Here is a 14,114-nt window from a genome sequence, read left to right on the forward strand (position 1 = left end):
ACATTACGGGAGGTAAGGGCCATGCTCTACCTCAGGACAGGGCCAAATCAAAGGCCAAACAGTCTAATTTTTGTGCCTTTCGTAACTTCAAGGCTGGAGCAGCATCAACTTCCTCCGCTCCAAAACAGGAAGGAGCTGTTGCTCGTTACAGGCAGGGCTGGAAAGTTAACCAGTCCTGGAACAAGGGCAAGCAGGCCAAGAAACCTGCTGCTGCCCCCAAGACAGCATGAAGAGAGGGCCCCCTATCCGGAAACGGATCTAGTGGGGGGCAGACTTTCTCTCTTCGCCCAAGCTTGGGCAAGAGATGTCCAGGATCCCTGGGCGTTGGAGATCATAACTCAGGGATATCTCCTGGACTTCAAAACTTCTCCTCCACGAGGGAGATTTCATCTTTCAAGGTTATCAGCAAACCAAATAAAGAAAGAGGCGTTTCTACGCTGTGTACAAGACCTTTTACTAATGGGGGTTATCCACCCAGTTCCGCGGACGGAACACGGGCAGGGATTGTATTCAAATCTATTTGTGGTTCCCAAGAAAGAGGGAACCTTCAGACCAATCTTGGACTTAAAAATCCTAAACAAATTTCTAAGAGTTCCATCATTCAAAAAAGAAACTATTCGAACCATCCTTCCCATGATCCAAGAGGGTCAGTACATGACCACAGTGGATTTAAAGGATGCCTACCTTCACATACCGATTCACAAGGATCATTATCGGTACCTAAGATTTGCTTTCCTAGACAGGCATTACCAGTTTGTAGCTCTTCCCTTCGGATTAGCTACGGCTCCAAGAATCTTTACAAAAGTTCTGGGCTCACTTCTGGCGGTACTAAGACCGCGAGGCATAGCGGTGACTCCGTACCTAGACGACATTCTGATACAAGCGTCAAGTTTTCAAACTGCCAAGTCTCATACAGAGATAGTTCTGGCATTTCTGAGGTCGCATGGGTGGAAGGTGAACGTGGAAAAGAGTTCTCTATTACTACTTACAAGAGTTCCCTTTCTAGGGACTCTTATAGATTCTGTAGAGATGAAAATTTACCTGACAGAGGCCAGGTTATCAAAACTTCTAAATGCTTGCCGTGTCCTTCATTCCATTCCACACCCGTCAGTAGCTCAGTGCATGGAAGTAATCGGCTTAATGGTAGCGGCAATGGACATAGTACCATTTGCGCGCCTGCATCTCAGACCGCTGCAATTGTGCATGCTAAGTCAGTGGAACGGGGATTACTCAGATTTGTCCCCCCTACTAAGTCTGGATCAAGAGACCAGAGATTCTCTTCTATGGTGGCTCTCTCGGCCACATCTGTCCAAGGGGATGACCTTTCGCAGGCCAGATTGGACGATTGTAACAACAGACGCCAGCCTTCTAGGCTGGGGCGCAGTCTGGAACTCCCTGAAAGCTCAGGGATTATGGACTCAGGAGGAGAAACTCCTCCCAATAAATATTCTGGAATTAAGAGCAATATTCAATGCTCTCCTAGCTTGGCCTCAGTTAGCAACTCTGAGGTTCATCAGATTTCAGTCGGACAACATCACGACTGTGGCTTACATCAACCATCAAGGGGGAACCAGAAGTTCCCTAGCGATGTTGGAAGTCTCAAAGATAATTCGCTGGGCAGAGTCTCACTCTTGCCACCTGTCAGCGATTTACATCCCAGGCGTAGAGAACTGGGAGGCGGATTTTCTAAGTCGCCAGACTTTTCATCCGGGGGAGTGGGAACTTCATCCGGAGGTCTTTGCTCAACTGATTCTTCGTTGGGGCAAACCAGATCTGGATCTCATGGCGTCTCGCCAGAACGCCAAACTTCCTTGTTACGGATCCAGGTCCAGGGACCCGGGAGCGGTGCTGATAGATGCTCATACAGCCCCTTGGGTCTTCAACATGGCTTATGTGTTTCCACCATTCCCGATGCTTCCTCATTTGATTGCCAAGATCAAACAGGAGAGAGCTTCGGTGATTCTGATAGCGCCTGCGTGGCCACGCAGGACCTGGTATGCAGACCTAGTGGACATGTCGTCCTGTCCACCGTGGTCTCTACCTCTGAGACAGGACCTTCTAATTCAGGGTCCTTTCAAACATCCAAATCTAATTTCTCTGAGGCTGACTGCATGGAGATTGAACGCTTGATTCTATCAAAGCGTGGCTTCTCGGAGTCGGTTATTGATACCTTAATACAGGCTAGGAAGCCTGTTACCAGAAAAATTTACCATAAGATATGGCGTAAATATTTATATTGGTGCGAATCCAAGAGTTATTCATGGAGTAAGGTTAGGATTCCTAGGATATTGTCCTTTCTACAAGAGGGTTTAGAAAAGGGCTTATCTGCTAGTTCGTTAAAGGGACAGATTTCTGCTCTGTCTATTCTTCTACACAAACGTCTGGCTGAAGTTCCAGACGTTCAGGTTTTTTGTCAGGCTTTAACTAGGATTAAGCCTGTGTTTAAGACTGTTGCTCCGCCGTGGAGCTTAAACTTAGTTCTTAATGTTCTTCAAGGCGTTCCATTTGAACCCCTTCATTCCATTGATATCAAGCTGTTATCCTGGAAGGTTTTGTTTTTGATGGCTATTTCCTCGGCTCGAAGAGTCTCTGAGTTATCTGCCTTACATTGTGATTCTCCTTATCTGATTTTTCATTCAGACAAGGTAGTTCTGCGTACTAAACCTGGGTTCTTACCTAAGGTAGTTACTAACAGGAATATCAATCAAGAGATTGTTGTTCCATCACTGTGTCCTAACCCTTCTTCAAAGAAGGAACGACTTTTGCATAATTTGGAGGTAGTCCGTGCCCTGAAGTTCTATTTGCAGGCAACTAAAGATTTTCGTCAAACTTCTTCCCTGTTTGTCGTTTACTCTGGACAGAGAAGAGGTCAAAAGGCTTCGGCTACCTCTCTCTCTCTTTTTGGCTTCGTAGCATAATACGTTTAGCCTATGAGACTGCTGGACAGCAGCCTCCTGAAAGGATTACAGCTCATTCTACTAGAGCTGTGGCTTCCACCTGGGCCTTTAAAAATGAGTCCTCTGTTGAACAGATTTGCAAGGCTGCGACTTGGTCTTCGCTTCACACCTTTTCAAAATTTTACAAATTTGACACTTTTGCTTCTTCGGAGGCTATTTTTGGGAGAAAGGTACTTCAGGCAGTGGTTCCTTCTGTTTAATGCTCCTGCCTTGTCCCTCCCTTCATCCGTGTACTTTAGCTTTGGTATTGGTATTCCATAAGTAATGGATGACCCGTGGACTGACTACACTTAACAAGAGAAAACATAATTTATGCTTACCTGATAAATTTATTTCTCTTGTAGTGTAGTCAGTCCACGGCCCGCCCTGTCTTTAAGGCAGACCTAAATTTTAATTAAACTCCAGTCACCACTGCACCCTATGGTTTCTCCTTTCTCGTCTGCTTTGGTCGAATGACTGAATATGACATGTGAGGGGAGGAGCTATGTAGCAAGCTCTGCTGGGTGATCCTCTTGCAGCTTCCTGTTAGGAAGAGATATATTCCATAAGTAATGGATGACCCGTGGACTGACTACACTACAAGAGAAATAAATTTATCAGGTAAGCATAAATTATGTTTCTTCTGTTATGTGTGATCAGTCCACGGGTCATCATTACTTCTGGGATATTATCTGCTCCCCTACAGGAAGTGCAAGAGGATTCACCCAGCAGAGTTGCTATATAGCTCCTCCCCTCTACGTCACCTCCAGTCATTCTCTTGCACCCAAAGACTAGATAGGAGGTGTGAGAGGACTATGGTGATTATACTTAGTTTTTATAACTTCAATCAAAAGTTTGTTATTTTACAATAGCACCGGAGCGTGTTATTACTTCTCTGGCAGAGTTTGAAGAAGAATCTACCAGAGTTTTTCTTATGATTTTAACCGGAGTAGTTAAGATCATATTGCTGTTTCTCGGCCATCTGAGGGAGGTAAAAGCTTCAGATCAGGGGACAGCGGGCAGTTGAATCTGCATTGAGGTATGTAGCAGTTTTTATTTTCTGAATGGAATTGATGAGAAAATCCTGCTATACCGTTATAATGACATGTATGTATACTCTACACTTCAGTATTCTGGGGATGGTATTTCACCGGAATTACTCTGTAAAAGTACATTAAACCTTTTAATAGGTATTTAATTCATGTTAAACGTTTTTGCTGGAATGTAGAATCGTTTGCATTTCTGAGGTACTGAGTGAACAAATATTTGGGCATTATTTTTCCACTTGGCAGTTTGCTTGTTTTGATTATGACAGTTTCGTTTCTCTCTCACTGCTGTGTGTGAGGGGGAGGGGCCGTTTTTTGGCGCTCTTTGCTACGCATCAAAAAATTTTCAGTCAGTTACACTTATATTTTCTGCATGATCCGGTTCATCTCTGACAGAACTCAGGGGTCTTCAAACTTCTTTGAAGGGAAGTAGATTCTCTCAGCAGAGCTGTGAGATTTATATAGTGACTGTGATTTAAAACGTTGCTCTGTAATTTTTATGTTTAAAATTTAATTAGTGTTATTTTACTAATGGGAACAAACCTTTGCTAAAAAGTTGTGTTGTTTGTTAAGAGTGATGCTATAACTGTTTTTCAGTTCATTATTTCAACTGTCATTTAATCGTTTAGTGCTTTTGAGGCACAGTACGTTTTTATTAAATAAAATTGTAACCGAGTTGCATGTTTATTGCTAGTGTGTTAAACATGTCTGATTCAGAGGAAGATACCTGTGTCATTTGTTCCAATGCCAAGGTGGAGCCCAATAGAAATTTATGTACTAGCTGTATTGATGCTACCTTAAATAAAAGCCAATCTGTACAAATTGAACAAATTTCACCAAACAGCGAGGGGAGAGTTATGCCGACTAACTCGCCTCACGTGTCAGTACCTGCATCTCCCGTCCGGGAGGTGCGTGATATTATGGCGCCTAGTACATCTGGGCAGCCATTACAGATAACATTACAAGATATGGCTACTGTTATGACTGAAGTTTTGGCTAAATTACCAGAACTAAGAGGCAAGCGTGATCACTCTGGGGTGAGAACAGAGTGCGCTGATAATTCTAGGGCCATGTCTGATACTGCGTCACAGCTTGCAGAGCATGAGGACGGAGAGCTTCATTCTGTAGGTGACGGTTCTGATCCAAACAGATTGGATTCAGATATTTCAAATTTTAAATTTAAATTGGAAAACCTCCGTGTATTACTAGGGGAGGTCTTAGCAGCTCTCAACGATTGTAACGCTGTTGCAATACCAGAGAAAATGTGTAGGTTGGATAAATACTTTGCGGTACCGGCGAGTACTGACGTTTTTCCTATACCTAAGAGATTAACTGAAATGGTTACTAAGGAGTGGGATAGACCCGGTGTGCCGTTCTCACCCCCTCCAATATTTAGAAAGATGTTTCCAATAGACGCCACCACACGGGACTTATGGCAAACGGTCCCTAAGGTGGAGGGAGCAGTTTCTACTTTAGCTAAGCGTACCACTATCCCGGTGGAGGATAGCTGTGCTTTTTCAGATCCTATGGATAAAAAATTAGAGGGTTACCTTAAGAAAATGTTTGTTCAACAAGGTTTTATATTACAACCCCTTGCATGCATCGCGCCGATCACGGCTGCGGCAGCATTTTGGATTGAGTCTCTAGAAGAGAACCTTAGTTCAGCTACGCTGGACGACATTACTGACAGGCTTAGAGTCCTTAAACTAGCTAATTCATTCATTTCGGAGGCCGTAGTACATTTAACCAAACTTACGGCTAAGAATTCAGGATTCGCCATTCAGGCACGCAGGGCGCTGTGGCTAAAATCCTGGTCGGCTGATGTAACTTCTAAGTCCAAATTACTTAATATACCTTTCAAGGGGCAAACTTTATTTGGGCCCGGTTTGAAAGAAATTATCGCTGACATTACAGGAGGTAAGGGCCACGCCCTGCCTCAAGACAAAGCCAAAGCTAAGGCTAGACAGTCTAATTTTCGTCCCTTTCGGAATTTCAAAGCAGGAGCAGCATCAACTTCCACTGCACCAAAACAGGAAGGAGCTGTTGCTCGTTACAGACAAGGCTGGAAACCTAACCAGTCCTGGAACAAGGGCAAGCAGGCCAGGAAACCTGCTGCTGCCCCAAAGACAGCATGAACCGAGGGCCCCCGATCCGGGACCGGATCTAGTGGGGGGCAGACTCTCTCTCTTCGCCCAGGCTTGGGCAAGAGATGTTCAGGATCCCTGGGCGCTAGAGATCATATCTCAGGGATACCTTCTAGACTTCAAATTCTCTCCCCCAAGAGGGAGATTTCATCTGTCAAGGTTGTCAACAAACCAGATAAAGAAAGAAGCGTTTCTACGCTGTGTACAAGATCTGTTATTAATGGGAGTGATCCATCCGGTTCCGCGGTCGGAACAAGGACAAGGGTTTTACTCAAACCTGTTTGTGGTTCCCAAAAAAGAGGGAACTTTCAGGCCAATCTTGGATTTAAAGATCCTAAACAAATTCCTAAGAGTTCCATCGTTCAAAATGGAAACTATTCGGACAATCTTACCCATGATCCAAAAGGGTCAGTACATGACCACAGTGGATTTAAAGGATGCTTACCTTCACATACCGATTCACAAAGATCATTACCGATATCTAAGGTTTGCCTTCTTAGACAGGCATTACCAGTTTGTAGCCCTTCCATTCGGATTGGCCACGGCTCCAAGAATTTTCACAAAGGTTCTGGGTGCCCTTCTAGCGGTTCTGAGACCGCGAGGAATTTCGGTAGCTCCGTACCTAGACGACATTCTGATACAAGCTTCAAGCTTTCAAACTGCCAAGTCTCATACAGAGTTAGTTCTGGCATTTCTAAGGTCGCATGGATGGAAAGTGAACGAAAAGAAGAGTTCTCTCTTGCCTCTCACAAGGGTTCCATTCTTGGGGACTCTTATAGATTCTGTAGAAATGAAGATTTATCTGACAGAAGACAGATTAACAAAGCTTCTAAATGCATGCCGTGTCCTTCATTCCATTCAACTCCCGTCAGTAGCTCAATGCATGGAGGTGATCGGCTTAATGGTAGCAGCAATGGACATAGTACCCTTTGCACGCCTACATCTCAGACCGCTGCAATTGTGCATGCTGAGTCAGTGGAATGGGGATTACTCAGATTTGTCCCCCACTCTGAATCTGGATCAAGAGACCAGAAACTCTCTTCTATGGTGGCTTTCTCGGCCACATCTGTCCAGGGGGATGCCTTTCAGCAGGCCGGACTGGACAATTGTAACAACAGACGCCAGCCTTCTAGGTTGGGGCGCTGTCTGGAATTCTCTGAAGGCTCAGGGACAATGGAGTCAGGAGGAAAGTCTCCTGCCAATAAACATTCTGGAATTGAGAGCAGTTCTCAATGCCCTTCTAGCTTGGCCCCAGTTAAAAACTCGGGGGTTCATCAGGTTTCAGTCGGACAACATCACGACTGTAGCTTACATCAACCATCAGGGAGGGACAAGAAGCTCCCTAGCAATGATAGAAGTATCAAAGATAATTCGCTGGGCAGAGTCTCACTCTTGCCATCTGTCAGCAATTCACATCCCGGGAGTGGAGAACTGGGAGGCGGATTTCTTGAGTCGCCAGACTCTTCATCCGGGGGAGTGGGAACTTCATCCGGAGGTCTTTGCCCAAATACTTCGACGTTGGGGCAAACCAGAGATAGATCTCATGGCGTCTCGCCAGAACGCCAAACTTCCTCGCTACGGATCCAGATCCAGGGATCCGGGAGCGGTCCTGATAGATGCTTTGACAGCACCTTGGAACTTCAGGATGGCTTATGTGTTTCCACCCTTCCCGCTGCTTCCTCGATTGATTGCCAAAATCAAACAGGAGAGAGCATCAGTGATTCTAATAGCGCCTGCATGGCCGCGCAGGACTTGGTATGCAGATCTAGTGGACATGTCATCCTGTCCGCCGTGGTCTCTACCTCTAAGACAGGACCTTCTGATTCAGGGTCCATTCAAACATCAAAGTCTAACTTCTCTGAAGCTGACTGCTTGGAAATTGAACGCTTGATTTTATCAAAACGTGGGTTTTCTGAGTCGGTTATTGATACCCTGATACAGGCTAGGAAGCCTGTTACCAGAAAGATTTACCATAAAATATGGCGTAAATACCTATACTGGTGTGAATCCAAAGATTACTCCTGGAGTAAGGTTAGGATTCCTAGGATATTGTCTTTTCTACAAGAAGGTTTAGAAAAGGGTTTATCGGCTAGTTCATTAAAGGGACAGATCTCAGCTCTGTCCATCTTGTTACACAGGCGTCTGTCAGAAAATTCAGACATCCAGGCCTTTTGTCAGGCTTTAGCTAGGATCAAGCCTGTGTTTAAAACTGTTGCTCCGCCATGGAGTTTAAACTTAGTTCTTAACGTTTTACAGGGTGTTCCGTTTGAACCCCTTCATTCCATTGATATAAGATTGTTATCTTGGAAAGTTCTATTTTTAATGGCTATTTCCTCGGCTCGAAGAGTCTCTGAGTTATCAGCCCTACATTGTGATTCTCCTTATCTGATCTTTCACTCAGACAAGGTAGTTCTGCGTACTAAACCTGGGTTCTTACCTAAGGTTGTCTCTAACAGGAATATCAATCAAGAGATTGTTGTTCCCTCCTTGTGTCCAAATCCTTCTTCAAAGAAGGAACGTCTTCTACACAATCTGGATGTAGTTCGTGCCCTCAAGTTCTACTTGCAGGCAACTAAAGATTTTCGTCAAACTTCTTCCCTGTTTGTCGTTTATTCTGGACAGAGGAGAGGTCAAAAAGCTTCTGCTACCTCTCTCTCTTTTTGGCTTCGTAACATAATACGTTTAGCCTATGAGACTGCTGGACAGCAGCCTCCTGAAAGAATTACAGCTCATTCCACTAGAGCTGTGGCTTCCACTTGGGCCTTTAAGAATGAGGCCTCTGTTGAACAGATTTGCAAGGCTGCAACTTGGTCTTCGCTTCATACTTTTTCCAAATTTTACAAATTTGACACTTTTGCTTCTTCGGAGGCTATTTTTGGGAGAAAGGTTCTTCAGGCAGTGGTTCCTTCTGTATAATGAGCCTGCCTATCCCTCCCGTCATCCGTGTACTTTTGCTTTGGTATTGGTATCCCAGAAGTAATGATGACCCGTGGACTGATCACACATAACAGAAGAAAACATAATTTATGCTTACCTGATAAATTCCTTTCTTCTGTTGTGTGATCAGTCCACGGCCCGCCCTGTTTTTTAAGGCAGGTACATATTTTTTAAATTATAATTCAGTCACCACTACACCCTTGGCTTCTCCTTTCTCGTTGGTCTTTGGTCGAATGACTGGAGGTGACGTAGAGGGGAGGAGCTATATAGCAACTCTGCTGGGTGAATCCTCTTGCACTTCCTGTAGGGGAGCAGATAATATCCCAGAAGTAATGATGACCCGTGGACTGATCACACAACAGAAGAAAGGAATTTATCAGGTAAGCATAAATTATGTTTTTTTGAGCAGACTCCATCCTGAGGTTTTTGCCACTCTGATTCTCAGATGGGGCAGACCGGAGCTGGATCTTATGGCATCTCGTCAGAATGCCAATGTCAAGATGCCAGGAATCGGACTGACACGAGAAGTGCAAAAATAATCATAGCAAAAAATAATAAAAAGTCCACAAGTCAAAACCAGAGCTGGTAGTCAGACGAGCCGAGTCAGGAGCCAAAGTGAATAGTCAGACGAGCCGGAATCAGGAACAAGGAAAACAGCAGAGTCAGGAACAAGCTAGGGATCAGGATCCAGGAAAGGACGTTAGGCAGCCAGGTAATACACAGGAACTCTCACAAACAGGTCTGAGACAACGCAAAGGCAAAGAATACTGAACAGAGGCCCTTTAAATAATAAGTGATGACATTACAATTCTGAGACTGCATCCTGTCTCACACGGCCATAAAAGGAAGTGCAGGGAATGAGCAGCATCCCCCACAATGCACCATATTCAGCAAGAGGGGTGAGTAAAATGGCTGCCAGCAGCACATGGCAAACAAAACAAGGAAAAAACCTTGACAGCCAAGCTCCCGAGATATGGATCCAGGTCCAAGGATCCTCAGGCCGAACTGATAGATGCCTTGGTCGTTCAACCTAGCTTATGTGTTTCCACCGTTTACTCTCCTTCCTCGGGTAATTGCTCGGATCAAACAGGAGAGGGCTTCGGTGATTTTCATCGCTCCTGCGTGGCCTTGCAGGACTTGGTATGCCGATCTGGTGGACATGTCTTCTCTGCCACTGTGGAAGCTTCCATTGAGGCAGGACCTTCTCATTCAGGGACCCTTCCTTCATCCGAATCTAGTTTCTCTACAGCTGACTGGAGATTGAATGCTCGATTTTATCTAAGCGTGGGTTCTCTGATGCGGTCATTGATACCTTGATTCAGGCACGCAAGCCTGTTACTAGAAAAATTTACCATAAGATATGGTGTAAATATCTTTATTGGTGTGAATCCAAGGGCTACTCATGGAGTTGGGTTAGGATTCCCAGGATTTTATCTTTCCCCCAAGAAGGATTGGAGAAAGGGTTGTCGGCAAGTTCCTTAAAGGAGACAGATTCCTGCCTTGTCTAATTTGCTACACAAACGTCTGGCAGAGGTTCAATCTTTTTGTCAGGCTCTGACTAGAATCAAGCCTGTGTTTAGACCAATTGCTCCTCCTTGGAGTTTGAATTTAGTTCTTAATGTTCTTCAAGGGGGTTCCGTTTTAATATCTATGGAATGCATAGGTTCAATTGTTATCTTGGGAAGTTTTTTTTTATTTTTGGTTGCTATTTCTTCTGCTCATAGAGTTTCTGAGCTTTCAGCTTTACAATGTGATTCTCCTTATCTTATTTTCCATTCTGATAAGGTGGTGTTACGTACCAAACCTGGTTTTCTTCCTAAGGTTGTTTCTAATAAGATTATTAATCAGGAAATTGTTGTTCCTTCCTTGTGTCCTAATCCTCCTAAGAAGGAGCGTCTGTTACATAACTTGGACGTGGTCCATGCCCTGAAGTTTTACTTGCAGGCGACTAAAGAATTTCATCAATCTTCTTCATTATTTGTTGTTTTTTCTGGAAAACGTAGGGGCCAGAAAGCTACGGCTACCTATCTTTTTGGCTGAAGAGTATAATCCGTTTTGCATATGAAACTGCTGGACAGCAGCCTCCTGAAAGAATTACTGCTCATTCTACTAGGGCTGTGGCTTCCTCATGGGCATTTAAAATGATGCTTCTGTTGAACAGATTTGCAAGGCTGCAACTTGGTCATCTCTTCACACTTTTAATTTACAAATTTGATACTTTTGCCGCGTCAGAGGCTGTTTTTGGGAGAGAGGTTCTTCAAGCAGTGGTGCCTTCCGTTTAGGTTCCTGTCTTGTCCCTCCCTTTCATCCGTGTCCTATAGCTTTGGTATTGTATCTCATAAGTAAGGATGAAATCCGTGGACTCGTCATATCTTGTAAAAGAAAAGGAAATTTATGCTTACCTGATAAATGTATTTATTTTACAATATGACGAGTCCATGGCCCACCCTGTCATTTCTAAGACAGGTCTTTATTTTTTGTTAAACTTCAGTCACCTCTGCACCGTGGCTTTTCCTTTCTCTTCCTAACTTTGGTCGAATGACTGGAGTGGGAGGGAAGGGAGGAGCTATATATACAGCTCTGCTGTGGTGCTCTTTGCCTCCTCCTGCTGACCAGGAGGCGTAATCCCATAAGTAAGGATGAAATCCGTGGACTCGTCATATCGTAAAAGAAATTTATCAGGTAAGCATAAATTTCCTTTTTTTTAAACTTTTTGTTGCTACAGCAACAGTAATATTTTGTATACATAGGCTGCATTAAAGTAATAGGAAAGTCAAAATTATACTTGCATCAAATAGAACATATATTTAAGACCTTTAAATTCACCTCTGTTTTCAAATGTACTTTATTCTCTTGATATCCATTGTTGAAATAATATATACATATTCTAAACTAGTGGGAACTAGCTGGTGATTGGCCCCTGCACACACATTTGTCTCTTGTGATTGGCTAACTAGATGTGTTCAGCTAGCTCTCAGTAGTGCATTGCTGCTCCTTCAGCAAAGGATATCAAGGGAAGGAATGAAGCAGATATGATAATAGTAATTTGGAGAGTTGTTTAAAATGGTATGTTCAATCTGAATCCTGTTTTCTGTAGATAATGTGTCCTCAGACAGAGTAAAGACAGCTTTTTTTTCCTTGTTATGGTTAATCTGATGGGAGAATATCTGATAAACGTGTGTGTTTTGTAGCTTCATGCCGAAGCACAGGACTTACAACCTGAGACCAGAGAAGAATCTGATGAGGAAGATGATGAGGATGAGGAAGGTGGGCGTATACGCTTCAAAACTGAACGAAAAGAGGGGACAATAATTCGACTTTATGATGCATCAAGAGAAAGACGAAACATACCAGAAACTTTAGGTAAGAAACTTTATGTACTGAGTTATATATGTGTGGTGGTAATCTTGTATGTTACCAGATGTTTTGTATGAATTATGATATAGAATTTCAATGACAGTCATCATGTCCATATTAAATACTTCGGATTAAATCTGACATTTCTTTATAGCATTTTTATTTCCGCCTTTTTTTTTTTTTTTTTTTTTTTTTTGTACCAGCCAATTATTTTTCAGAAACGTTAATTATCTGTATCCACAACCAAGGAAATATGTATGCCAAATGTAATTTTCTTTTCTTTCTTGTGGCATGGAGAGTCCACAACGTCATTCCAATTACTAGTGGGATATTTAGCTCCTGGCCAGCAGGAGGAGGCAAAGAGCATCCCAGCAAAGCTTGTTATGTGTCACTTCCCTTACCCATAATCCCCAGATATTCTCTTTGCCTTTGTCTATGACGGATGTGCGAAGTTGATGTCTGAAGATATTTTATCCTTTTTATGGGTACTTTTCCCTGCAAGCAAGGAAGGGGGGTCTAGCTGTGTCCACGTCAATCTCTTTAGTAAGAGTAGTGGTGGCTTTTAGCAGTTAAAAGGTGGCGAGGTAGTCTTTGCTTTACTTTTAACATTTTGCTACCCCTTTGTAGAAAGCCAGAGTTAGTTACTCTGTTCTTTCTTTACCTACAGGTCCATGACAGGGAGCGTAATGCCTGTCATACCTAAGTAGCAGCATCTGTCCTGCAGTTGGATCTAAGGTAAGTCCCTTTACCTTCTAGGTACTGAAGGACAGCAACACTTAAGAGGTTAATCTGCATACGGATCCATTTTGGGACATACCTGTAGATATTCTTATTAGTTAAAGATACATATTTCTCCTACATTTTGTGTGTCCGGTCCACGGCTTCATCCTTATTTGTGGGAATATTCTCTTCCCTAACAGGAAATGGCAAAGAGAGCACAGCAAAAGCTGCCCATATAGCTCCCCCTCTGGCTCCGCCCCCCAGTCATTCTCTTTGCTGCTCTGAACGAATCCAGTTTCGAAGAAGGAACGTTTGTTACACAATTTAGATGTGGTCTGTGCTTTAAAATTCTATTTAGATGCAACAAAGGATTTCAGACAGACTTCATCTTTGTTTGTCGTTTATTCTGGTAAGAGGAGAGGACAGAAAGCTACTGCTACCTCTCTTTCTTTTTGGCTGAAAAGCATCATCCGATTGGCTTATGAGACTGCCGGACGGCAGCCTACTGAACGAATTACAGCTCACTCTACTAGAGCTGTGGCTTCCACATGGGCCTTCAAGAACGAGGCTTCTGTTGATCAGATATGTAGGGCAGCGACTTGGTCTTCTCTGCACACTTTTGCCAAATTTTACAAATTTGATACTTATGCTTCTTCGGAGGCTATTTTTGGGAGAAAGGTTTTGCAAGCCGTGGTGCCTTCTGTTTAGGTAACCTGACTTGTTCCCTCCCTTCATCCGTGTTCTAAAGCTTTGGTATTGGTTCCCACAAGTAAGGATGAAGCCGTGGACCGGACACACCAATGTAGGAGAAAACAGAATTTATGCTTACCTGATAAATTTCTTTCTCCTACGGGTGTGTCCGGTCCACGGCCCGCCCTGGCTTTTTAGTCAGGTTTCAAATTTTTTCTTTCTATACACTACAGTCACCACGGCACCCTATGGTTTCTCCTTTTTCTCCTAACCGTCGGTCGAAT

At 43.6% G+C, this 14,114-nt stretch overlaps 1 protein-coding gene across 8 annotated transcripts in view; it reads left to right on the forward strand.

Annotated features, from left to right (window-relative positions):
- The window catches only part of RBM33 (RNA binding motif protein 33), a 559,965-nt gene that overhangs the window by 69,493 nt on the left and 476,358 nt on the right, over positions 1–14,114 (forward strand). For all 8 annotated transcript variants that reach the window (XR_008402508.1, XR_008402509.1, XM_053713813.1 and 5 more), the window contains one exon: positions 12,255–12,426. Coding sequence is in view for 6 of the 8 variants with exons in the window: in XM_053713813.1 (XP_053569788.1) it covers positions 12,255–12,426 (172 nt within the window). In the remaining 2 variants the exon portion in view is untranslated. The remainder of the gene's footprint in view (positions 1–12,254; positions 12,427–14,114) is intronic.

Source organism: Bombina bombina, chromosome 5, assembly GCF_027579735.1.
Source record: "Bombina bombina isolate aBomBom1 chromosome 5, aBomBom1.pri, whole genome shotgun sequence".
In the NCBI taxonomy this organism is placed as follows: Eukaryota; Metazoa; Chordata; class Amphibia; order Anura; family Bombinatoridae; genus Bombina; species Bombina bombina.